This window comes from Carettochelys insculpta, chromosome 16 (genome assembly GCF_033958435.1).
Source record: "Carettochelys insculpta isolate YL-2023 chromosome 16, ASM3395843v1, whole genome shotgun sequence".
Taxonomy (NCBI): Eukaryota; Metazoa; Chordata; order Testudines; family Carettochelyidae; genus Carettochelys; species Carettochelys insculpta.
Window position 1 is genome coordinate 33,364,665 of NC_134152.1, and position 23,996 is coordinate 33,388,660.

Genomic DNA, 23,996 nt, shown 5'->3' on the forward strand with positions numbered 1-23,996 from the left:
TGCAGCCTGGCTGGGCGGGAGGGCCGGAGTCAGGGGGAGGCGGGTGTAGTGGGAAGGAATGGGGCAGGGAAAGGCAGAGAGCGGCCGTGGTGTCATGTTTAATCCCATCACCCTTCATTTGGGGCACTGGGGGGGGTTTGGCGTCAGCTGAACTCGTCCCAGAATTCTTCATGGGCCGGAAGGTGGGAGTTCCGGGTTGGCACAACAGGTCCCTGCAGCCTCTCCTTGCACAAGAGTTCAAGCTGGCCACAGACCACGGGTGACATGTGTCAGATGGTCCCACCAGTTCCACGGGGCAGGGGTAGGCAAAGGGGCCCAGGAATTGACCTGCTGGGGTGTTTCACCTCAAGGGCGAGAGTCAGGATCCTTAGGAGAGACTTGGGAAGGATCCTGGCTGGTAAAACAAGGGACGGAGGTGCATTGTCTGAGCTGCGTGAGAGCAGCATGCACCTGCGTGTTCTGTCCATCCTGGGGACCAGCCCGCAGCTCAGACACAGCAGTTGGCTTTGCCGGTTCTCAACACTTTTGGTTTCTTCATTTAACAGTGCTTGAGATCGAAGCCGCTGGCTCTAAAGGAGTTTATGATACAATGGGAAAAACGCGTTGAACCTTTCTCATCCAGCACCCTCGGGACCTGACTGGTGCCAAACCAGAGAATTTGCTGGATCCTGGGAGGTCAGTATTGTCTTGCACTTTACTGACACTTCCACTGCTTCCTGGGCTCTTACAAGACATTTCGGGGTAAATTACAGCTAAATAACAGCCCAGAGCACTGAGAGCCAGGACTGGTGGCTGGAAACAAACTTTATGGAACCACAGGAAACTTGAGAAGTGGACATCTGGCTAACTACAATCATGCCGGACTATGGATGTTGCTAGACCGGAGAGTGCCGGACTAGAGAGGTTCAATGTGTATATTTCATGGCGGGACAAAGCTGTCCTGCAGCTCCCCTCTGTGGACTGTAGGTTGTTCGGTCAGCCCTGGAGAATCAGTGTAGCCTGTATTTCTAACTCTGCATGGCCTTCCTAAAAGTGTAAGGGGAAACCGGTTTCACAGCAGGCTCTGTGCCTCCCCCTCTCCCTGGTGTTTTCTTACTCTGAATTAAAACACAATTTGCAGCTAGAAATTACATCAGCGTGATCATCCCCAGTGAGGTGCTTGCCGATAACCACTGAATTATTGAACTGTGTAGCTCTAGCACAGCAATCTGGCTGGGTTTCACATCAGTCCTGGAAACAGCACCTCTGTGGGGCTGTGCTTCTGGGGAGTGAAGCCAAATTAGCCAGTAAGCTCTGGCCTCATGGCATGAAGTCAGCATAGAGACCTAGAAGCATCAGGTGTGTGGAGGTGTGTGATTCAGCTCCCTGGGTATGACAGAGGCTAACAGAGGATTGTAAATATCTCAGTCACCCAGAGGCCTGCGGTGGTATTGAACCCTGGTACCATGGTAAGATGCAGTTCATTTGTCAACCCCATCACATTGCCCTGATCTCACTGTCTCTGTGGAGGGAGCGATTTGTTTTGCTTTCTTTAATGGCCTCGGCAAACAAGATACAGAATCATAAGGTTGGAAGAGACCTCAGGAAGTCATTCTGTCTAAGCCCCTGCTCAAAGCAGAACCAGCCCCGATGAAATCATCCCAGCCAGGACTTTGTCAAGCCGGGATTTAAAAACCTCGAGGGATGGAGATCCCACCACCTCTCTAGGCAACGCATTCCAGTGCCTCACCCCCTTCCCCAGGGAAATAGTTTTTCTTAATATCCAACCTACACCTCCTCCACCACAACTTGAGACCACTGCTCCTTGTTCTGCCATCTGTCACCAACGAGACCAGCCTCTCTCCAGCCTCTTTGTGAGCCCCCTTCAGGAAGTTGAAGGCTGCTATCAAATCCCACCTCGCTTGTCTATTCTGCAGACAAAAGAAGCACAAATCCCTCAGCCTCGCGTCCTAGGTCACGTGCTCCAGCCCCTCATCATTTTTGTCGCCCTCCGCTGGACTCTCCAACGCGTCTACATCCTTTCTGTAGCAGGGGCCCGGCACTGGCCACAATATTCCGGCTGTGGCCTTGTCCATAGAAACAGTCCAGCGGATTGACTAGTAGGCTCGAAACAGAAGCTAAAAAGAGCTGCTGCCGCCGCAGCTGGCTGCTCCTTCCCCGAAGCTGTAGTCCTAATGTGAGGCTCTGGGGATGGTGGGGGAAAGAGAGAAGAACTGACATTTCAGACTGCAGCACACGAGGCTGTGTCAGGTGTTCTGCAGCTCCCGGCTGGCAGCTGAGAGTTCTGCCGAGGCAGGAAACATGGTCGGCTTTGATGCTTTCTGTGGGCAAAGCTGTCACACTCAGTTGCTGAGGAGGCTGCCGCAAGCCTTCTTCAGCTAACTCGGGGCTAGGCAGCCATGACTGCAGTAGCCTCGAACTTCAAGGAGCCTTCAAGTCCCTGGTTAGTCCCTAGTTTTCAGGCGATCAGCACGGCACCATGTTGGTGTGAAAGACTGAAGTGTGACTTACTGTTTTCAGCCTTGCTACGAACAAGCCTAAGAATTGCCAGCCTGGCATGGACTGGCGCCTGTTTTGTCTGGTGCCTGAGGCCCGATGCTGCCAAGGATCATCCCCCGAAATGCACCTGACTGGTGCCCGTGGGGTGAAATTTCTCCAGTGCTCTGAAACACTTGGGCTTCGGATGCCCTTTGCCAGCACCTAACCTAGCTTTATATGGCTAATCCTCTTTGAAAAGCAGTTAAACCCTCTGCCTGAAGGACATCATAGATGACTAGAACTGGAAGGGACCTTGAGAGGGCCTCGAGCTCAGTCCCCTGCTCTCGTGGCAGCACCAAGCACCGTCCAGACCATCCCCGACATCCTGCAGCAGTGAGTTCTCTAGATTCACCATGGGAAAGGGTTTCCAGGCTGACCCCCGTCAGTTTGCTGCCCACTCTTGTGTCCATGTTGCCACAAGGCTCAGGTGTAGCACATGTGGTAAATTCCTCTTGTTGCTGCTGGGTCTAAGGCGCTTTATGCTTTATTCAGGCCCGTTACGGCTTTAGGCCAGGGCCCTAACTTGAGCTCATTAATTGCAGCTCACTTACTTCACATCTGGTAGCAAACTCTGACCTTGTGGTGAGCTGGAGAATAAAAATGGCCCCGACCCTTTCCTCAACGGGTTTCACCAGACTCTGCTTTTTCAATGCATTGTCGCTTCTCAGAGAGGCAGCCTGCAAGGCCACAGGCTGTAACCTCTTCCCTACCACTCGGCAAGACTCCCACGTTTGACGCTGGCTTTTAGAGTAAGGCCAAAGCAACCCCCCATGCCCCAAGCGCACAGCCCAGCTGGCGGGAGGCTGTAACTCCGCTGACCTCAGCTGCATCACACCTGATTTGAGAAGGTGGGATCCGGCCCAGTGTTTGGCCTTGAGAACGGGATGATACCGGCAGTGGGTGGAGCAGAGCTGTTTGTGTGAATAACCTGGCTGAGTGACAGAGTCCAGCTGGCAGCGCACCAGAGTCCTCTCGTAAGCAGGTGTAATAAAAGACTCCAGTCCTTTTGATCGTCTGGTGAAGCACTGTGAAAGGTCCCAGGGATGTGCAGCTGCCCACACACGGCCCCCTCGTTAAGCACAATGGCTTTGCCTTGCCGTGATTGCTCCAGATAACTCCAGCGCAGAGAGCGTCCCGGCAGGCTCGCATGGCGCCAGGCTGAGAAAGGCAGGAGAGGTGCCCAAGCTCCAGGATATATCACCTCAAACAGCAAAACCTCAGTGCTGGCAGTAGAAGACCCCTGCAGTTGCAGGGGACAGGGAGAATGCCCAAGGATGTGCTGGGGGATGAGACAGCTGCATCGAGGGCCCTGGTATTTTAGAGTGGAGAGGAGGTCTGGGGAAGAGCAGAGTTGGAGCAGCTTGCAGGGCGCGGCACCGTGCCTACCTCTACCCACCTGCACAGCCGGTCACTTCTATACACGGAAACCCCCTGGCAAGCCTCTGGTGCTGTGCCCACCTGTCTCGGACCTGGAGAGAGAAAGGGGCTGATGCTCGCAGGTAGGCCAGCCGTGGGAATACTTGTTAGGGTTATACTGACAACACCTGGGCTGGCCAGCTCCCCTGGCTGCTCTCTTTGCACTGTCAAGCCTAGGAGCAGGGAAAAGCCCAGCTCCGCCCCCAGCTCCACCCTGGACAAGTGACCTGGAGAGTGGGCTTAGGATAGTTCATTGCCTGCTTGCTACAAAGCAGGAAGGGGTGAGGACAAAGGTTGCTGCCCCAGAGGGCTTGCAGTGTAGCTAGCCAGAGACCCAGGAGGAAGGGATACACCACACATGCAAAGTGATGGTGCCATAACAGTTGCTCTGAGCCTCGTAAATCTCACTCTTCTCATGCCCCTGTCATGTGCTGGGTTGGGTGATCTGCTCTTTCTGCTGCACCAAAGCCTCATGGGCAAAGGCCTGATGCACACTGAGGTTTCTGCAGCACGCGGGTGGGGGTGGGGGTCGGCCAGAGCGCACAGTTCCCAGAGGGTTCAGATCTGTCCAGTGCAGCGTCCCCCAGGCTGGCTTTACGCCTAAGAAAGGTCCTTCGTGCTCTGGTAGTTTGTCCCTGAAAAGCTCTGTGGCACCAGGTGGAGGAGATTGCAGTTTATTTGGTAACGGGCAGCCAGGGAGCTCGGGCGCCTAGGCAAACACCGGCCGGCAGGTCACATGTGAATGGGGTGGACGTAGTTCCGTGGAAACAGGCCAATTTGCCCACAGATCTTCCCTCTCCACCAGTTGGGGTCGGGGCAGTCCAGGACCTCGATGATGTCTCCTCTGTAGAAGGCCAGCTGGGAGGCATCATGGGAGGAGAAGTCGTACTGAGCCTGGACGAACTTCGGCTTTTTCACCTGTAGTGAGACCCAGCAAGAGAGGAGTCAGGAAGGGACAGGAGAGAGCAGGTAACAAAACCCCCTGGGCAGCTGCTTCCCTGTCCACCCTCAGCTGCCAGGAATGATGGCCTGGTGCTGCCACTAGCACTGAGATGGGAGTTCTGTCTGCAGGCGCTGGGCAGGGGAGCTGCCAAGCAAGGAACAGGCTGGGATGGGGGCGGAAGTGGGAAAACGTTCCTGGCTGAGGAGCACCAATGTGGTTGCTAGCTGCAGACCTGCCAGTGATTGCAATCCCAAGCCAAGCCTGGGGACTGGGAAGAACCCACAGTCTCTGCGGGGTGTCCTGCCGCCATGGAAATACCTGCAAGGTGGGTGTTTTTGAGGAGCAGTACCCAGGGAAACTGGCGTGGTGCTGTGGGGTGATGGGAGAGGAAGTGGTTAAAGTGTTCAGGCCAGAAGAGTGCATTCTGCTCATGGACCTGCTGCAGAAGTGCTCAGGGCAAGTCCCTGCCTCTTGTTGTGCCTCAGTTTCCCCATCAATGAAATGGGGATAGCGACCCTCTCCTGAGAGCTTTGGGAGGATGGCATTAGAGCAGGGCAGAATGCTAACAGCTGGCGAGAATGGCTAATGTAGTCAAACAGCCTAGAGGGTTTAGGTGCCTATATGCCACTGACACAAATGGGAAGCTGCTCTTTGGACCCTGCAGACTGCCGTGAAAACCTCTGCCAAGACTTATTCTTCCTTCAGGGTTAATGACACAAAAGGCGTCTTCTTCTCGCCTTTGTGGGGCCAGATTGGCAGAACTGCAGGAATCCCGCATTTGCCTGTGCTCAGTGGCGTTTTGGCAGCGTTAATTGCAAGCCCAGATGATGGGTAAACAGCTAACAGCCTGCTGGGGGCGCAGTTACAAGGCAGCAGCTGGGTGGAAGTGTAACTGGCTGTGTGTGAATGCCAAGATCAATCCCGAGCCCCCGTTGTCTCTCTGGTTCACACGTTAACGGCTGTTTTCAGTGCTCCCTAAGCTAACCTGTCTGGGGACATGAGGCCTGAGGATCAGGTTGTCAGGGAAGTTGGGAAATTGGAACAGGTTACCAGCTCCTGAAGGAGTTCCGGGACAGCCCCCAGGGAATCTTGGGATGTGCCATCCATAGGTCGATCTGGGAAATTTGAGAAGTTTGTCCTCCCCCAGTTCTTCTGCATGCCCCTGTAGTCTCCTGCAGTCTGGGATACAGACCAGGAAGCGTTGCCGCCCATGTGATTAAGCATGTGCTGGCATGGATTTGGGTGCGGATGTGTAAATGGGTGGATGTCCCATGTGTGGACATGCTGACACACGCTAGCCACGGATAAAGGATCTAACTCGAGTTGAGTATGTTTAAGGTACCTAGAGCACAGAGATAAGAAGGGCCATGCCCGGACAGATGAATAGTCCACCTAGCTAAGTGTGCTGTCTATGATCGGGGTTGGTGCCAGGCGCTACAGGACGGTGTGGCTTTTTGTAAAGCTACAGCCTAACAGTGCTCCCCCTTCGAGGCTATTGTCTGGCTTGTTTGCTCACCCTTTCCCAGTGTTCCTACCATTCTCCCGCTGCACATGTAGCAGCTGTTTTCACCTCCGCAGAGACTCCAAGATCTTTACTGAGTGGTAAGAGCTAACTCAGATGCATAATTTTATATGCAGAGGGGGGATTATGTTTTCCAAGGTGCGTTCCTTATCAATCTCTTATCTCATCAGAACCAAAAGCAGTCAAGTAGCACTTTAAAGACTAGCAAAATAGTTTGTTAGGTGAGCTTTCGTGGGACAGACCCACTTCTTTAGACCATAGCCAGACCAGAACAGACTCAAGTTTGAGTCTGTTCTGGTCTGGCTATGGTCTGAAGAAGTGGGTCTGTCCCACGAAAGCTCACCTAACAAACTATTTTGCTAGTCTTTAAGGTGCTACTTCACTGCTTTTTGTTTTGATAGTGTATAGACTAGCACGGCTTCCTCTCTGTTACTTATCTCATCAGAATTAGACTTCAGCTGCTGTTTTGTTGCCCAGCTACTCAGCTTTGCGAGACCCCCTTTGTAACTCCTCACAGTCAGCTTTGGACTTGGCTACCCTGATAGTTTTGTACGGTTTGCAAACTTTGCTGCCTCGCTGTTAACCTCCTTTTCCAGGGGGTTTCTGAGGACGTTTACCAGCCCTAGTCTCCTGGGTGACTAGATCCTTGGGCAAACCTCACTGTTTACCTCTCTTCCCTGTGGAAATTGACTGTTTCTCACTTTGTCTCTCTCTTTTAACCAGTTACTGGGCCACGAGAAGACCTTCTCTCTCATTCCACGACTCCTTCCTTTGCTTAAGAGCCTGCAGTGTGGGACCTGGTCAGGGGCTTTGTGACAGTCCAGTGACTCTGTGTCCATGGGCATGGTTTTTTCCAAGTGTTGGTGGGGACGTTCCCTCTGGCCTTTTCATCCATAGCAGATTTTTTCCACGCATGGGTGGAATATTTTTATGCGTCCCAAGGCATGTGCAAATGTGCACCACAGGTAGGCCTAGCGGTGGGCTTTCTGCTAATCAGCTGGGTGGCACTGAAGCTCTCCTGGTGGCTGCCCAGGTGCCCAGCTGACAGGGAAATGCTCAAAGATTTCTAACGGCCGGAGGCTGTGCCCGTTTCACCGCGCCTGCGGTTGGACTGGCTGTGCGGGGAGCTTGCCTTGGGCTTTGGCTGGTGAGCCGTGGGCATGCTGCGCTGGGCGCTGCCCTCTCCGTCTCTCGCCACCCTCCTGGAGGGACCTGTGTAGGCGGCTGCACAGCCCTGTACCTCATGGTTCTGGTCGTCGTCTCGCAGGAAGATCTGCTGCTTTTTGGCGATGGTCGTGGTCCGGTAGAAATCCACCAGCTCATTCAAGGAGTTGAACTTTTCCTCCCAGAGGAAATATTTGCCATTTCGCTCTCGGAGGACCTTGAAATGCTGGACGTGCTCCCCGTAACTGTGGACACAGAGAAGAGGGTGGTAGTCGTGTTTATCCACCCTCCCCCATACCAGGCTCCAATTCCGCAAAAGTCAACCCCCCGGTGAGTCCAGAACAGAGCAGCTCTGCCAGTGAGTCCCACGTGCACCCCTGCTCAGCTTTACACGCCTGGTGGGATCACGCCCGCACATGCCATTGGGCATGGGCCAAGAGTTGGCAGGAGGTGGGACAAGTGTGCAAATGAGTGATGAACACGAGGGGGAGGAACTGCGTGTTCCAATACACAGGTGTCAGATCACCCGCTTGGCATCCTGCCTGCGTTGGAATCTTCCCATGAGTTGCACAATGCTGATAGCTAATAACCGCCTGCCTTGCTTTAGCCCCTTTCATCTGAGGCATGCTGGGCACTTTGCAACTGCTAATTAATTAATTAAGCCTTGCAATACTGGTAGGAGTAGCTAAGTATTTTTCTAACTCTAATGCATAAAGAAAGAGAGCCTGTGTGGCATTAAGTGCCTTGCCCAAGGCCTTGCAGTGAGTCAGTGGCAGAGAGGACAGTCCAGCCCCGCTGTGGTGCCCTGTTGCCTCTCCTACAGGTGCCTCCACTGCAATCTGCTTTGTTTGCAATGGGAGAGATTGGTTTGTGCTAACAGAGGAATAGTCAGTAACTACTTCATGGAGATGCGGACAAGCCCGTATGCTTTGCAAACTAGGTTTGTTTGCCAGGCAGGCTGTAGTGGCAAAGCAGAGCGCGTCCGAAGATAACGCAGCATGGTGCGTGTCTTACAGCTACATCAACAGGCATGAGGGTAGCATCAGCACTTTTATCTCAACCAGCTTGTCATTTTCCTGGTGCTTAATTCCTATCAACTGCTGCTGCTGCCCAGCGCTGGTGGTGCGAGATGCTGGCGGCATGACAGATGTTCAGCAAATATGTGCTTCCCACTGCCAGATCTGTCTAGGGAGATAAAAGCGGGCGGCTGGGAGCTAAAGGCCCGGCAGCTGCTTTACTCGCCTGGGTTGCTCCTAAGGGTGGTTCCGTTCACACCCTCCAGGCACGCCCCTGTGGGTGCAGGGTGGGGCGTTCCATGTGAGCCGTGGGGTGTAGTTGGCTGGGCCATGGGGCGTTTCAGGAAGGTTGATGGGAGGGGATGGTAGGCTTAGGCCTGATTGAATTCCAGCTGGGAGGCAGGAACAGCAGCCTGCCTTGTGTCTCATCTTTCCAAACCCACAGTGACCCGCAGCCCCGCTCCACCAAGGCCACTGGGAGGCAGTGCTGGAAGAGGCACTGATCCTGCTATGTGCTATGGGACAAGAACAAACCAGTCTGCGACTCATTAGGAAGGAGGAGCAGAGAGGTGACAGATGGGGAGGGGGTCTAATCTTCTCCCTGCTTCACTCATATCCCCATGGTGCTACTCACACCCTCGGCCCCAGCATCTGCTGGGTGCCTGGTCCTGGAAGCTGGAACATGCACTGGCACCTCGGTGTGTTGTCTAGAATATCGGTTTGGCTTCTCGCCTGCCCTCCTGGCCATCTTCTCTAGGCAGGGAAGCTGGGGAGGGTCACCAGGCCTTGAGCACCTGCTCTTGCTTCTCTGCACAGCCTCCTGCTTTGCAGGGACGCTCCCAGGGTGGGAGCATTGCAGAATCGCAAGGGCTCGGAGGGAGAATCCTGGCAAAGAGCTCTTGGTGCGCCGAATGCAGGGCCTGGCACGGCAGCTCATCCCCTGGATTTCCAGAGGAGAGAGTTAACCTGTGGGAGGGATTTCCAGGCCTGATTCTTGTCTCACGCCACTTTTACATTGGTGCCCCTCCATTGGCGTGGATAGAGTTATTCCTGATTTTCCCCGGAGGGAGAAGAGAGTCAGGATCAGTGACTGCAGACTAAACAGGATCCGAACTGTTTGCATTTGGTGCACCATAGGTGTTCGCAGCCTGGGTGAGTGTCAGAGGCCAGGCAGGATGCCAGGAGAGGAGCTCTCTCTCCCAGTGGCAGACGACAGACACACAACAGACACTTAACAGACTTTCTCTCCATGGAATTTGAGTCTGGGTGGGAACAGTGAGACTCAGGGGAGTTAGTGTCGGTAGTATTCTCGGGAATAAGGGATGCATCTAGCAGAACAGGTGCCAAATGCAGATCATTTGTCTATTGCAAGCTCCCTTGCTAATGGAAGCTGGCTTGCCACTACCGGCTGAGCAAGAAAGCTGCCCTGCCAGCAACACTCGTCCTAGATTTCATCGGGGGAGTCGTGCATTCTTGAGCTGGAAAACCCTAGCGCCCGTGAGTATCGTAGGCTGTGTCTACACTTGCAGAGTTATTGTGCTGTCACTTTTACCAGTGCTGGGGCACCAGTTAAAGAAATGCACCAGGTTTGTGTACGCACGGAGAGTCACAGGTGTCAGGGAGTGTTTAGACGTGCCGCACTTCCATCGCTGAGGAGAGTAACTCCCTATGGGCAGCTATCCCACAGTGCAGCTCTTGGGCGAAGAAGGGGTGATTGCAGAGCATCCTCAGTCTCTGCAGAGCCCCTCTCCCCAAACACTGGTCAGCTCAGCATTGCTGAAAGGAGAGGATCAATTACTCCATGGAGTGGCCATTGTCACCTGGCCAGAGGATAAGTGAGCACTTGCCAAAGAAATCAGAAGGGGAGTTTCAAAGTTCCCAGGGCTTCAAAGGGGGAGGGGCAGAAGCCTGTTTATCTGGCATCAGAGCTGTGGAAGTGCTGGCTAGAGTGGTCACCTAGGCATTGTGGGATATCTTGTGGAGGCTGAAAGCTGACTGTATAGCAAGAACATGCCTTCACTGGTGAATCATAGCAATAGCATTGCCAGTCAGAGCTGCAAGCCTCTCCTGGGGTGATACTTACAGGGAGGGTTCTGTGTTTCACAGCAAAAAGTCACTTGCGAGTGGAGATGCTCCCATGTTTTTTGTGCAGAAAAAGGGACTTTCCCCCACTTTAAATAGCAGGTGGAGACATGCCCTGAGAAATTCCTGCCAAGCCAGACTGGTGAAAAATAAGGCTGAGTTAGCACGAGGCCGGTCCAGGGGCTATGCAGTTACAAGCGGGGGAAACCCCTTGAGTCTTTTCTTCCTGGTCCTGCTTTCCCAAAACACATGTTTTTTTTTTAAATTCCTAAAATTAAGCCGTAGGCTTCTTCCCTCCAGCTGGATGAAGTCGGGCAGATCTCTGCACCCAGAGCAGATTCCATGGACTGTCAATATCTCAGATTGCTGGACTGGGGCCAGACAAGGCCCAGCAATCCCTTGGAAAGTCGCTTACGGGCCGGGACCCAGGCTAGTTCGCATGAGGGCAGCTAGAACTCAGGCCGAGACTCTGCAGAGAAGATGTAATGCGTGCCCATAAGAGGAGCTGGGTTGATTATTGCACGTCTCGCCGGGACTGCGGCTTTGTCTGCTACGTCCTGGGCGGAAAGTGCAATGAGTGGATCTAGTTAGTGAATTTTCTCCTTGTTGAACAGCTTGCAGTGTGTGCCCAGCATGTTACAGCAGCAGAGATGAAACCAGCTGGACTGGCTGCCCAATTAGATACCATGTCTCATGGCCAGGTTGGTGGGAGCAGTGTTATGGTTTTTTTCAGAGGCTTCCTTGGGATCTCCCAGGGGGTGGAATGTCACACCCAGTTGCTTAGTTCAGCACTGATGATATGTCAGTTGTCTGTAGCTCTCAAGGTGTTTTACGAAGTAGGAGAAAATATCATTCTCCCCATTTTACAGATGTGGAAACTGAGGCACAGGGCAGGGGGAAGGGCTGTTGATGCTAAAGGTAAGTCCAGGAGTCCCCTGGCAGTTAGTCCCCTGGCTGGCTCACCCTCATTTCTGGGGAGATGGTCAGCGGGGAATTCTGTGCTTCTTGTGTTTGGGGCACATCTCTGTTGTCTTGAAGCATTTGCAAGTGCTTTTGCAAAATACAAATGGAAAAGCAGAGCCAGGGAAGTCACAGCTGGGCTGCCTTCCGTTCGGTGTTTGTATAGGTCCTGATCTGTGACACAAGGTCCTGGAGTCCGCTGTAATAGGACCTTGGTTTATGAGGCCAGCTGTAGGAATGGCTGGGTGCAGCTTTGTGAGCTGTGCTGTGCAAGGGGTGAGTCTGGATGGTCATGATGGTCCTTTCCGGCCTGGAAATCTAAGACTCCAGGTTGGGATATAAGCGAGTTCCCCTTGGTTGCAACTGGCTATCTCTGTGACTTTCCCTCCCGCGAGGGCCTGTGCCTGTGCCTTAATCCTGGATTAGGTCATCTGCCTTATCTCACTGATCTTGAAAGCTGCAGGATCCCGCTGGGAGCTCTCTCACCCCAACCCATGCCTCCGACAGGGGGTTGTGGGTCCCCCACTGGGGCTCCTTCCTCCAGGAATGGCTACATGGTTCAAGTGCCTTCAGGCTGTTCAGATGGACTGAATTTTGCAGGTGATCAGAGCCAGGTGCCTGGAACTGGCTCCTCTGGCTTGGAGGCAAACAGGAAAACCAACTCCTGTGCTAGCAAGACACCAATCCCCCAGTGTGGGAGAGAGCTGTTTGGAGCTGGCAGCTTGCAAAGCTTTACATAGGCAGCACCCACCAGCTGCTTGGCTGAATGTTTCCTAAGAGCCTGAATTCTTCCCCTGGGCTTTGGGCCTAATTCTGAATACACCAGGGTGAGACCTGGCAAACCCCAGTGGGGACGAGACGGTGCTTTTGCAAAATCAGAGGCAGTGCGTCCTAGTGGATAGCATGCTGGCCTGGGACCTGGAAGGCCTGGGACCTAGAAGACCTGACTTCAGTTCCTCACTCTGACACTGGCCTGCATGGTGAGCTCAGGCCAGACTTGGTGCCACACTGTGCTTCAGTTTCCCTATCTGTAAAATGGGAATAATGCTACTGCCCTCCTTTGTGAAGTCCCTGGAGATCTACCAATGAACAGTGTTATGTAGGAGATGGGCTTATTGTTACTCCAACAACTTAGCCTATGATTCATGGGCCACATTCCTGTTCTCTTTTTCATGCAAGTGCAGAATAATTTTTGTTATGTGCACCAAGGCATGTGTGGATGTGCACCACCACGAGAAAGACATGGTGCCCACTGTGGGTGCTCTGCTAATCATAGAATCCTAGGGCTGGAAGGGACCTCAGCCCCCTGCCTAAAGCAGGATCAGCCCTAACTAAATCATCCCAGCCAGGATTTTGTTAAGCCAGGACTTAAAAACCTCTAGGGACGGAGATCCCGCCACCTCTCTAAGTAACGCAGTCCAGTGCTTCACCCCCCTCCTGGCAAAATAATTTTTCCTAGTATCCAACCTACACATCTCCCTTTATAACCTCAGACCATTGCTCCTTCTGCCATGTCACTTCTGAGAACAGCCTCTCTCCATCCCCCTTAGAGCTCCCTTCAGGAAGCTGAAGGCTGCTGTCAAATCACCCCTCAGTCTTCTCTTCTGCAAACGAAACAAGCCCAAATCCCTCAGCCTCTCCTCGTAGGTCATGTGCTCCAGCACCCGAATCATTTTCATTGCCCTCCGCTGGACCTGCTCCAATGCATCCGCACCCTTTCTATACTGCAGGGCCCAGAACTGGACTCGAGATGAGTCTAGGTGCAATACTCTAGATGAGGCCTCACCAGTGCCCAATAGAGGGGAATAATAACTTCTCTAGATCTGCTGGAAATGCTTCTCCTAATGCACCCCACTATGCCATTAGCCTTCTGGGCTACACTGTTGACTCATGTCCAGCCTCACTGCCACTGTCATCCCCAGGTCCTTTTCTGCTGCACTGCTACATAGCCAGTCGGTCCCCAGCCTGTATCAATGCTTGGGATTCTTCCATCCCAAGTGCAGGACTCTGCACTTGTCCTTGTTGAACCTCATCAGCTTTCATTTGGCTCAACAGTCCAATTTTTTAGGTCACCCTCCAACGTATCTACCTCTCCCCTAGCTTAGTGTCATCTGCAAGTTTGCTGAGGGTGCAATCCATCCCCTCCTCCGGGTCATTAAATGAATCAAGCTTTCTCCTGCAGGCTGGGCAGGTTAGAACATGGAACTTAGCTGACGGATGGCTGTGCCTTTCAGTGGCTGCAGGAATAGACCCTGGGGAAGCAGGAAGTTGAGTGTGAAGGAGGAAGGGTGGGTCACAGAGGAGGAGTTCGTTCCCCTTCCATCCCATTATCCTGATAAACTAATCCAAATATTGACACTTCAAATCAATGTTGGGGGGCTGGAGATGGTGGGAGAGCCCCAATCCGAGCACCGCAAGCACTGGGCACTTGCAGGGATCTGCTGTCGTGTGCTCCCCTGCTTGGATGTGGGGCTGGGCAGGTTTGCAGAGCTGGGCTGGCACAGCCGGGGGCAATTGCACAGAATTGGAGATCAGAGGCAGGAGACGCTGTCTGGCTGGAAGGTGCCTAGCTGGTTCTCCAGCCAATTGTAAGGGGACTGGCCGAGCCGGGATGAAGAGTGAGCGGAGAGAGGAGTGGTCGAGGAGCCAGGCTAGGGGCTGGGAGCCTGGGCATTTAGCCCTTACAGTGGAAGGCGCAGAGCCATGTGGCTTTGTACAGCACCTTGCACACCTGGGCTGTAGTTTCAGAGGCTGACAGACCGGGACAGCTCCCTCCTCTGGACATGTTTGCACAGTCCCTGCACGTGGTGGGCAGCACAGGCAGGCTGGGTGACTGAGCTCCTCTGAGGACCAGTGCTGCTCTGGGCACTGCCAGCTGCCAGCTCCCGCCTAGCTGCCTGGCACGGTGTTAGCGGCACGCAGAGCCGTGCTGGTGCATAGAGAAGAGCCAATCATGCGGGGCGGACAGCTCTGTGTGGCCTGCCGGTGCCGGCGTGTGTGCGGCAGGGGCTGGGGCTGCGGGAGGGCTGGCCGTGAGCGCGGGGGCACGTTCCTGGAACGAAAAATAAACACGCCGCGACCAAGGGCTGGGCCGGCCGGAGGGAGCTAAAGCGAGAAGCAGCCCCCACGGGAACAGTGCTGTGCCCCCGAGTCCTGGCTCCCAGCCCCCTGCTCCAACCACTGAGCCCCATTGCTTGGTTGTGAGACCGCCCCCTGGCTCCCTGCAGGGGATGCTTTCCGTCCTGGGTCTCCGCTCCCTGCTCCTGGGCCAATCAGGGGCTGAGACATAAGTGGGGGGGGGCCGGAGGAGCACCACCATGTGGCTCCTCTCAGACAGCGTGAGCCATGGAGCTGGGCCCAGTGGTGGGGAGGGGCTCGTAAATATCTGACTCACCCAGAGGTCTGGGGCGATATTGAACCATGGTGCATCGGTGCGCTTCATTTCATTTGCCAACCACATCACGTTGCCCTGAGCCCACGGTCGCTGTGGGGCTTTGCTTTCTTTGACGTCCGCAGCCAACAAGATACAGCAGCATGGAAACCCAGGGCTGGAAGGGGCCTCAGGAAGCCATCGAGCCCAAAGCAGGATCAACCCCGGCTAAATCGTCCCAGGAGCTGGGCTTAGACCAAGGGTGAGCAAGTTATAGCCTGCAGGCTGGATATGGCCCTCTGAGCCTTTTAACCCAGCCCGCGCCTGGGCCCTGGGGCACTGTGCGGGGGAGAGGGAGGGCTTTACACACTGTCCCCACCCCCGGCAAAATCTCTCAACTCCTATTGGCTGGAGACCTTCCAATGGGAGCTGAGCTGCCAATGGAAGCCCTCCCCCCAGCCCCATAAGGCAGAGTGGCCACTGTGGGGGTGCTGCCTGAGGGTGCTGCCAGCTGCAAGCTGCCTGCGTAAATGCCTCCCGGTGAGATCCCGCCTCTGGCCTGCCCGCCCGTACCCAGCCCCCTGCAAGACCCTGCTCCCACAGCCCTCCAGGACCCCGCACCCCAATCCCCCATCCCTGAGCACATCCCCCTCCCTCACCCAAACTCCCTCCCTGACCCCACGCCCTCTCCTGCACCCCAGCCCCGAGCTCCCTTCGGCTCCCAGACTCCACCCCAGACCCTGCACCTCCGCCACAGAAAAGTGGGGCCCCTGACCCCCTGACCAAGGTCCTCGAGTGGCCTCCATCAAAAATGATTGCCCACCCCTGGGCTAGACTCTGGAACTCACAGCTCAGGATCGCGACCGGCCTCTGTTCTGCGCAATCCCCCATCTCTTCCTGCCCCTGCCCCTGCGATGGCACTCTGTTAGCCACCCACGGGGGGGTCCAGCCAGGCACCGGCATGCACCGTTGGCTCAGTGGGGTGAGCCTTGTTGTAGTCCTGGCTCCCGAGGCCATGGCCTCCCTCAGTGCCTGGAGCACGGGGTTTGGCTGTTCTCTGCCACAGCTTCCCCTCTGCACACCGATTGATGCGGAGGAGAACACGGATCAGACAGAGACTTCACTCGGAGGAGAGTCCGTTGAGAGAGATTCTCTAGGTCTTAGTCAGAAAGAGGGGAGGGGAGATGACAGAATATGCGCCAGATCAGACAGGAAACACTCACGCATTGAAGAATCTAATACAGCAGGGAAGGGCAGACAGATAAACGGTGACAATTTTTTCAAGTGCTTCTACACAAATGCTAGAAGCCTAACTAATAAGATGGGCAAACTAGAGTCCCTCGTATTAAAGGAGGAGATTGACGTAAGAGGCGTCACAGAAGCCTGGTGGAATGAGGACAATCAGTGGAACACAATCGTACTGGGATATAAAATATATCGGAAGGACAGAACAAGTCATGCCGGTTGTGGAGTGGCCCTGTATGTGAAAGATAATGTGGAATCAAATGAAGTAAAAATCTTAAATGACTCAAAATGTTCCATAGAATTGCTATGGATAATAATTCCGTTCTCTAATAAGAATATAGCAGTAGGGATATATTATTGACCAACACACCAGGACAGTGATAGTGGCTTTGCAAATGTTATGGGAGATTAGAGAGGCTGTCAAAATAAAAAACTCAATAATAATAGGGGTGTTTAATATTGACTGGGTGCATGTCCCTTCAGGACGAGATGCAGAGATAAAGTTTCTCAGTGCCTTAAATTACTGCTTCTTGGAGCAGCTAGTATAGGAACCCACCGGGGAGAGGCAATTCTCGATTTAGTACTGAGTGGAGCACAGGATGTGGTCCAGGAGGTAACTGTTACGGGATCGCTTGGGAATAGTGATCGTAATATAATAACATTTAACATTCCTGTGGTTGGAAGCACACCACTGCAACACTCTGGCATTTAATTTCAAAAAGGGGAATTACAGAAAAATGAGGACGTTAGTTAAACAGAAATTGAAAGGTACAGTGACTAGAATAAAATCCCTGCAAGCTTCCTGGAAAATTTTCAAGGACATCATAATAGAGGCCTAACTCAAACATACACCCCAAATTAAAAAAACATAGTAAGAGACCTAAAAAAGAGCCACCATGGCTTAACAAGCATGTAAAAGAAGCAATGAGAGATAAAAAGGCATCTTTGAAAAAGTGGAAGTCCAACCCTAGTGAGGTGAATAAGAAAGAGCACAAACACTGCCAAACCAAGTGTAAAAACGTAAAAAGAAAAACCAAAAAAGCTTTGAGGAACAACTAGCCAAAAACTCAAAAAATAATAGCAAAATTGTTTTTTAAGTTCATTAGAAGCAAGAAGCCTGTTAAACAACCAGTGGGCCCCCTAGGCAATCGAGATACAAAAGGAGCAATCAAGGATGATAAAGCCATTACGGAGAGACTAAGTGACTTCTTTGCTTCAGTCTTCACAGCCGAGGATGTCAGGGAGATTCCCAAACCTGCACTGTACTTTGTGGGTGATGAATATGAGGAACTGTCCCAGATTGAAGTGTCATTAGAGGAGGTTTTGGAACAAATAGAAAAACTTAACAGTAACAAAACACCAGGACCGGATGGCATTTTCTCAAGGGTCCTGAAAGAACTCAAATGTGAAATTGTGGAATTATTAACTCTGATTTGTAACCTATCCTTTAAATCAGCTTCGGGACTGGAGGACAGCCGACATAACGCCAATATTTAAAAAGGGCTCTAGAGCTGACCCTGGCAGTTACAGATCGGTAAGTCTAACATCATTACTGGGCAAATTAGTCGAAACAACAGGAAAGAATAAAATTGTCAGACACATAGAAGAACATAATTTGTTGGGCAAAAGCCAACAGGGTTTCTGTAAAAAGAAATCATATCTTACTAATGTATTAGAATTCTTTCAAGAGGTTAACAAACATGCAGACAAAGGGGATCCACTAGATATACTATACTTAGATTTCCAGAAAGCCTTTGACAAAGTCCCTCACCAAAGGCTCTTGTGTAAATTAGGTTGTCATGGGGTAAGAGGGAAGATCCTTTCATGGATTGAGAACTGGTTAAAAGACAGGAAACAGAGGGTAGGAATAAATAATAAATTTTTTGAATGGAGAAAGGTAAAGAGTGGTGTTCCCTAAGGGTTAGTCCTAGGACAAATCCTGTTCAATTTATTCATAAACGATCTAGAGAAATGGGTAAGTAGTGAGGTGGTAAAGTTTGTGGACGATACTAAACTGTTCAAAAGAGTCAAGATGAAAGCAGACTGTGAAGATCTTCGAAAAGATCTCACCCAACTGAGTGACTGGGCAACAAAATGGCAAATGAAATTTAATGTGGATAAATGTAAAATGCACATTGGAAAAAATAACCCCAAGTATACATTCAATATGATGGGGGCTAATTTAGGAAATTAATCAGGAAAGAGATCTTGGAGTTATCATGGATAGTTCCCTGAAAACATCCACACAGTGTGCAGTAGCAGGCAAAAAGCCAATAGGATGTTAGGAATTATTAAAAAAGGGATAGAAAATAAGCAGCAGAATATCTTACTGATCCTTTATAAAACTATGGTACGCCCACATCTTGAATGCTGTGTGCAGATGTGGTCTCCTCACCTCAGAAAAGATATTTTGGTATTAGAAAAGGGCAACTAAAATGATGAGGGGTTCGGAACGGGTCCCATATGAGGAGAGGTTAAAGGGACTGGGACTTTTCAGTTAAGAAAAGAGGAGACTGCGGGGGAGATATGATAGAGGTCTGTCAAATCCTCAGCGGTGTAGAGAGAGTGAATAAAGAAAAGTTATTTACTTGGTCCCATACTATAAGAACTAGGGGACACCAAATGAAATTAATGGGCAGCAGCAGGTTTAAAACTCATAGAAGAAAGTTCTTTTTCACACAGCGCACAGTCAACCTGTGGAACTCCTTGCCAGAGGAGGCTGTGAAGGCCAGGGCTATAAGAGAGTTCAAAAAAGAGCTAGATAAATCCATGGAGGTTTGGTCCATAAAAGGCTATTAGCCAGGGGGTAGGAATGGTGTCCTTGGCCTCTGTTTGTCAGAGGCTGGAGATGGATGGCAGGAGACAAGGTGCTTGATCATTGTCTTCGCGTGCACCTCTCTGGGGCACCTGGCACTGGCCACTGTTGGCAGACGGGATGCTGGGCTAGATGGACCTTTGGTCTGACCCAGTAATGGCCATTCGTATGTTCTTATCTTCACACCATGGTCATGACGCAGGCTGCCTCCCCACGCAGCTGGAGGCTCAGTAAATCCCTCTCTAGCACTTATCTGAAATGTAAATAATTAATGCTAAGGATGTTTGTCTAGTATCAGTGACTTCTCCAGGGTAGAGAGCTGTGTATGCAAAGAGCTGTGATAGACTAGCCTCTGTGTGTGTGTACATGGGTGTGCATGTGCACTACTGCCCTCTACTGGATAGACAAAGAACAGCACTATTATATGTGTCATAAGCCCTGTACTGCTAGCTGCTAACAGGGAGTCTCAGAAGATGGGGACAATGATTTTAAAGCAGGAAGCCTTAAGGACTATCCACAATGTTACTGTGAGGTTCTGAATAGGCTGCGGGACACAGCGCTGGGAAACCAGGCATTTCTTACAGCATTTTGGTCTTGCCCAGTATGACCTTACGGGGAAAAGCTGCTGTGCTTTTCTCTCAAGTTAAATCTTTGACTAGTGCAGAGGGGATTATATTAAGATGAAGGGCAGATGTGCTGCATTGGAGGCTGCAGCTGGGGTGAGCCAGAGCCATTTCCAGACTGCTCTGAGAGCTCAAAAGAGTTCCCATTCACAGCTGGGTTGAAGCTTGACCCAAAGTTTGAGAGGACTGTCTTTTCACCCAGCTTGATTTACCCATCTCTGACTGTCAAGTGCCAAGACCCCATGTTCCCTGTAAGCTGAGTGCTTGGGCAGCCGCTCAGGAGAGATTCAGGCACTGCCCAGCTGAAAGCAGAGTGCCCACAGCTGGCAGCCTGTGTTCCTATGGGGGGGTGCACATCCGCACATACCTTGGTGTACATAAATTTTATTCTGCACATGGGTGAGAAAAATTAGAGGGCACGTTGGTCAAGAACGTTCCACCTTGTAGAACGCCAGAGGGCGGTCCAGGCTGCAGCCAGTACACCACCTCCACTGGGTTGCAGCCACCTCTGGGGTGGGTGGCAGCAGATGCTCGACGGAGCACAGCAACGCCCCACAGCCACTTAACACAGGAAGCCACAAATAAAGCTGCGGCCAGGTGAAGCAGCGGGGGAGGGTGTGGAGTTTAAGGGGCGTAGGGGGCAGGGAACTAAGAAGAGGAAACGAGCCTTCCCCAGCATGTCACCTAGAGAGCATGCTGAGCTGTGTGCTAGGCTGGCAGGCATGTGAACCTGCAGGGATAAGGCCCAGAGGAGGAAGTGACGTGCAGTGAGCACACTAAGGAAACAGAGGAGGAAACGCATGCAGAATTTCTGCTGGGTTGGCCTTGGTTCAACAGTCAAGGCACTCTCTGCCAGTTCCCAGCAACCGTGGGCAGGGAAAATCCTTCCCTCTGCACCCAGAGGAGTGAGCCGGTGGTGTGAGGTGAAATCAGGCTGTAATCCAACAGGGGACAGGCTCCGCTGTCATGTCTATGCTGCACCGTGCCGGTGAAGACGGGCACCCAGGACAATCAGTTCCACAGCGCGCCCCTGTTTCCAGCTGTGTCGATTGCTGATCAACGTCACATTTACTGCCGTCTGCCAGAGTTGCAGTCTAAGAGGGGTGTGCTGCAGAGCAGGGCCTGCAGCAAGCTAAACCAGGAGCCGCTGGGATGTTGAGTAATTGAGTAATGGTTGAAATATCCGGTTACTCGCAGGAGGGGAGGTGGGTCCAGAGAGCAGGCGCCCCTTCCTGACAGCCCCTGGGAGCCTGGATGTGGCATTTAAACTGGAAGGCGTCTGCCTTCCCTTCCCCCTTACCACAACAGGCGGGGGAAAGGGCTCCCTGTCAGCTTGTTTGGGCAGGGAAGCAGCATTTCAGCTGCCTCCAGGCACGAACAGGCTCCTGTGGGGTCAGCATTTGCCCTCTCAGCAGCTCTGCAAAGAGCCACCGCGGAGGGAAACTGACCAACCCTGTACCAGCTGGGACTCAGGCAGCCTTGCTGCTTGAGCGCCAGCTGGTGCTGGGCTTGTCCATGTCCCTCCCCACCCCACCCCACCCTCCAGGGTGGCTCAGCAAAGAGCCGCAGGGAGGGGAAATTGATGAAATTTGCAGCACACTCAGACAGTGCTCACAGCTGCTCTATTCAGTCGGCATTAACCGCAGCAGAGACAGTCCAGGGGGGACTGGCTGCAGGCCTGAGCTGTGAGCCTCGGAGGATGGCACCAGCCACTTACTTCACAGAGATGGAGAATTCCCCCGGGGCGCTCTCGCTCTCGCGGATCAGGAAGGCTCCCAAGTGTCTGCGTTTCAAGAGGATCTCTTCAGCCAGGTGCCTGGAGATCCTTCCTGCGTACCACCTGGAGGAGGGGTCATAGAAAGAACCAGGGCTGAGCTGGGGATGGCAAACCCATGACCGCCCCCTGCAAACCAGCGACAACACAGGCCAGGCCCAGAGGGGGCAGGAAGGTATGAGTTGATGCTTGACATTAGATTACACTGAGACATTTCAGGCCAGTTCTGTAGCCCTCCTGCCTAGCCAGCGACTCTGATATGGAGCCCAGTAACTTGGGGAACAGAGGCATGGACATGGTCATGAGGCCACTCAGTGGCAGAGCCAAGATTAGACTCCAGGTCTCCTGAGTCACTGTTCAGTGCTCCACTCACTAGATCACGCTGCCCCCTCAACATCCTAGAGCTTAGACAACTGTCAGAGCCATGCCCACAAGCCGGCGTAACGGCATTGCTCTGAACCTCAGGCGACTCGAAGGGCAGTTGGAGCTGCAGCCCCAGCCTGCACTGCAGTGGGGGCTCTGGAGGGAGGAGGGGGGACTCCAGCCCCAGCCCCGTGGTTGGGGAATTCCACAGTTGGGGGGGGGTGCGGTGGCATTGCTCCAGCAGGGGGTCCAGCCCCACACCGTGTTAGGAACTCAGGATTAGGGGTTGGGGGGGACACTGCAGCAGGGACCCTGTGACCGGGTCTCCAGCCCCATGCTCCCACCCCCTCCCATGCTGCATGGGGGAGCAGAGATGGGGCACAACCCCTGCTGCATACTGCCCGAAATCAGCTCACGCGCTGGGGGTGCCAACTCCTGGTCTAGACCATCCCTGAGAGATGTTTCTCTAACCTGCTCTGAAATAGCTCTTGTGATGGAGAATCCACAACCTCCCCAGGCAATTTATCCTGGTGCCCAGCTGCCCTGCCCAGAAGGGGGAACCGGTTTCTTCCCCCATCCTCATAACAGCCTTTGAGGTACGTGGAAGCTGGGATCTTGTCTCCTCTCTGCCTCCTCTTCTCCAGACTAAACACCCCCAATTCTTTCCACCTGCCCTCGCAGCTCATTAACTGGTTTTGCTGCACTCCCCGGGCTTGCTGCAGCTTGTGCCCATCTCTCCTGAAATGCAGTGCCCAGAACGGGGCAGTTCTCCAGCCGAGGCCTCGCCAGCATGGGGGACAGCGGGAAGAGGCCTCCTTGTGTGTGGCTCGCAGCGCTCCAGAACCTGCGTCCAGCTGGGATTGGGGTCCAAGCCCTGTCACTGGGCAGTGAGGAGGCAGACCCCAGCCAGGGCTGTGTGGTGCAGAATGGCCACATTGGTGCGGCCGTGAGATCTGGGACCATGCCTGCAAGCCCAGGTTTCCAGTGCAGGCGGGATACGCCAACCCAGGTTTATAAATACGGGCCCTGATAGGAGAGCAGTGAACCCCCTCCATTCTGCAACCAGGGGCCAGTGCCTTGTGCTGCCCCACACTTTGATGCTGCTGCAGGTGCAGCAGGGGGAAGGGGGCCTGTGGGGAGCAATCAGAGAAGGGGAGCTTCCAGCAGCGGCGTGGGGGAGCCATAACTTGAGCCTCTGCCCATAGCAGGGGCAGTGGCGGTGCAGTGCAGGCAGAGGGGAGGGATTCAGCATCGGAGGCTCTAAGAAGGGACAAGCCAGGCTGAGGGCACACCTGTGCCCAGGCGGGATCAGTGGGGAGGGAAGCAGCGGGGAGGAGACCTATGGAGCAGGAAAGCAGGGAAGTGACGGCGTCCCTCGCTGGGAGAGGGAGTGGGCAGGGTACGGTGAAGGGCACCGCCCCTGCTCCTGGCTTTAAACCCAGGCATGGCTGGAGCCCTCCAGGTGAAACTGCGATAGCTGCCAGCAGCACCTGTGACCTTGGGAACCCCACCAATTTTTACAGTCAAATGTGCTGCTCACGGGTTAGTTTCACTTCTCACTTCTGCTGCGGGTCGGTTTCACTCCAGGCTCAGGCGCTAAAACTGTCCTTGAGGTTGGGGCCACAGACGTTGCAGGGGGGGTTAGAACTACACAAAGAGCCATTGTCCCAGGGAATGAAAATAGCTCTCTGGTTAGGCCGGGGGATGGGGCTGTCCGGCTTGGGGTTTGTGAAGCTCGTGTTTGTTCTGGTTTTTAACTAATCCTAGAACAGGGCCTCAGGGCTGCCCTGTGCCTCAAACACCAGGGCCACGCTAAAGCTCTGGCCACGCGAGGGGGTGCAGTTGATTTCAGATAACGCAACTCCAGCTCTGAGAACTGCGTCGCTGGGGTCGACGTATCTAAAATCGATTTTTGCCGCCGTTCCCCGCAGTGGGAGGTCGGCGGGGGAAACCCTCCTGTCAACTTCCCTCACTCCTCGCGACTGCTGGGAGTACCGGGGCCGACAGTGGCGCCGGGACAGTTTGCTTTAGCGGATCCCCACGAGGTGCGCTAAATCGACCCCCAGATCAACCGCCGGCACATCGATCCTCCCAGGAGTGTTGACGCAGCCTAAGGCGAACAAGAGAAGGCGCCTAACACACCCGCCCCCTGCCCGGGTGTGCCA

General features: G+C 53.4%; 1 protein-coding gene across 2 annotated transcripts in view; it reads right to left on the reverse strand.

Moving 5' to 3' along the window:
• Positions 1-1,522: 1,522 nt before the first annotated feature.
• GRAP (GRB2 related adaptor protein) overlaps positions 1,523-23,996 on the reverse strand; it is a 34,640-nt gene continuing 12,166 nt past the window's right edge. Inside the window, exons 3-5 of one of the 2 annotated variants that reach the window (XM_075010421.1) lie at positions 21,412-21,534; positions 7,552-7,828; positions 1,523-4,872 (exon numbers count right to left, since the gene is read on the reverse strand). In XM_075010421.1, the coding sequence (XP_074866522.1) occupies positions 4,687-4,872; positions 7,552-7,828; positions 21,412-21,534 (586 nt within the window). In that variant the 3' untranslated portion in view covers positions 1,523-4,686. The remainder of the gene's footprint in view (positions 4,873-7,551; positions 7,829-21,411; positions 21,535-23,996) is intronic. The other variant, XM_075010420.1, reaches the window with a different exon arrangement.